Consider the following 1,311-nt stretch of genomic DNA (forward strand, 5'->3'; position numbering starts at 1 on the left):
CCCTTCAGGTTCACAAACTCCTCTTTACAAGTTGAAAACTTTCTTTTTTTTCATGTTTTTACTAGGCTTCAGTTCTTATCTCTGCCACTGCATGCTACATGACAGTAATGTACATTATAAGCAAGAAGTTCACTAAAACACTCCTCAGACATCAATGGATTCATTTCACAGAGTAAACTGGCAATGAAATGTATGGTAACCTGTTAAGTAATCTACATGTTTAATGTAACGGTAATGGGATTACAAATGATTAAAATTGCAACTATAAAGGAATATTTTGTATTATAAATACATAATGGCATTATATGTATTCTGTTACTCCTCAATACTGTCAGTTAGTTACAATTAACATTTCATTATAAACATTTAATGGAAAACAACAATTTCACTGAAGTGTACAATTTGCCACATAACTGGTATTTATAAATACGTTTATAGTACATATTCAAACCTCCCAGCTCCAGATGTAAAAATAGACTCTGATACGCTACACAAGACATGCGGTTTGGAGGATGGATGGACGGCTCATCTCAAAGTGGCTTTATAAATATTGATATTGTTCTCAGGATCTCTTTGCACAAGCTCCACGCTGAACATTTGCGGTAACATGTGGTCGTAGAAGTCCTGAGCGCCGTGTTCTCTGCGCATCGTTGACGCCAGGTAGACAACAGCCCCGTCCCGGCACAGATGAACCAGTGTGTCCAAGAGAAGAGGGAAGGTTTCAGGCAGATAGACGATATCAGCGCCCAGCACAAAGTCCCAGCTGGAGGAGAATCGGCTGTGGTCCAGGCCCCACGCCAGCGCTGACACAGAGGGGCCGTCTGAGGGCCATCCTGAGAAAGGCGTATTCGCTGCAATGTTCCTCTCTATCTGAGAAACAGCAGAAGGTAAGTCTGTGATGGTCACATGGGCTCCTAAACGACATACGAAGACTGCATTACACTCATTTTGACAGCAGTGAAAGTTTGGTTGAGTGAGAGATTTTCAGCTCTCCTTATGTTCATGTTGAGATGAAGTTTGAGAATTGCACAAACATAAATCAAAGCTTTACCTAATCGTGCAGCCACTATGCCAACCAGTCCTGTTCCTCCACCCAACTCTATGATCCGCGTCCCGCTGAGATCCAGAGACTCGTTCTCAAAGAACTGACATAAATGCAGAGCCTGTGACAAACAAGGTAAATGACTTACAGTGCCCTCCACTAATATTGCCACCTTTGTTAAATATGAGCAAAGGCGTACAAAATTCACAAAATTCTAACCTATTATTGAAGTAAAACAATTGAAAGTGGGGAGAAAATCTCATGATGAA

At 41.1% G+C, this 1,311-nt stretch overlaps 1 protein-coding gene across 3 annotated transcripts in view; it reads right to left on the reverse strand.

Moving 5' to 3' along the window:
• Positions 1–9: 9 nt before the first annotated feature.
• eef1akmt3 (EEF1A lysine methyltransferase 3) overlaps positions 10–1,311 on the reverse strand; it is a 5,676-nt gene continuing 4,374 nt past the window's right edge. Inside the window, exons 2-3 of one of the 3 annotated variants that reach the window (XM_016246275.1) lie at positions 1,052–1,145; positions 10–914 (exon numbers count right to left, since the gene is read on the reverse strand). In XM_016246275.1, the coding sequence (XP_016101761.1) occupies positions 526–914; positions 1,052–1,145 (483 nt within the window). In that variant the 3' untranslated portion in view covers positions 10–525. Of the gene's footprint in view, positions 915–1,051; positions 1,164–1,311 lie in introns of all 3 variants that reach the window. The other 2 variants (XM_016246274.1, XM_016246276.1) reach the window with 2 other exon arrangements.

Source organism: Sinocyclocheilus grahami, unplaced genomic scaffold (assembly GCF_001515645.1).
Source record: "Sinocyclocheilus grahami isolate Dianchi unplaced genomic scaffold, SAMN03320097.WGS_v1.1 scaffold792.1, whole genome shotgun sequence".
In the NCBI taxonomy this organism is placed as follows: Eukaryota; Metazoa; Chordata; class Actinopteri; order Cypriniformes; family Cyprinidae; genus Sinocyclocheilus; species Sinocyclocheilus grahami.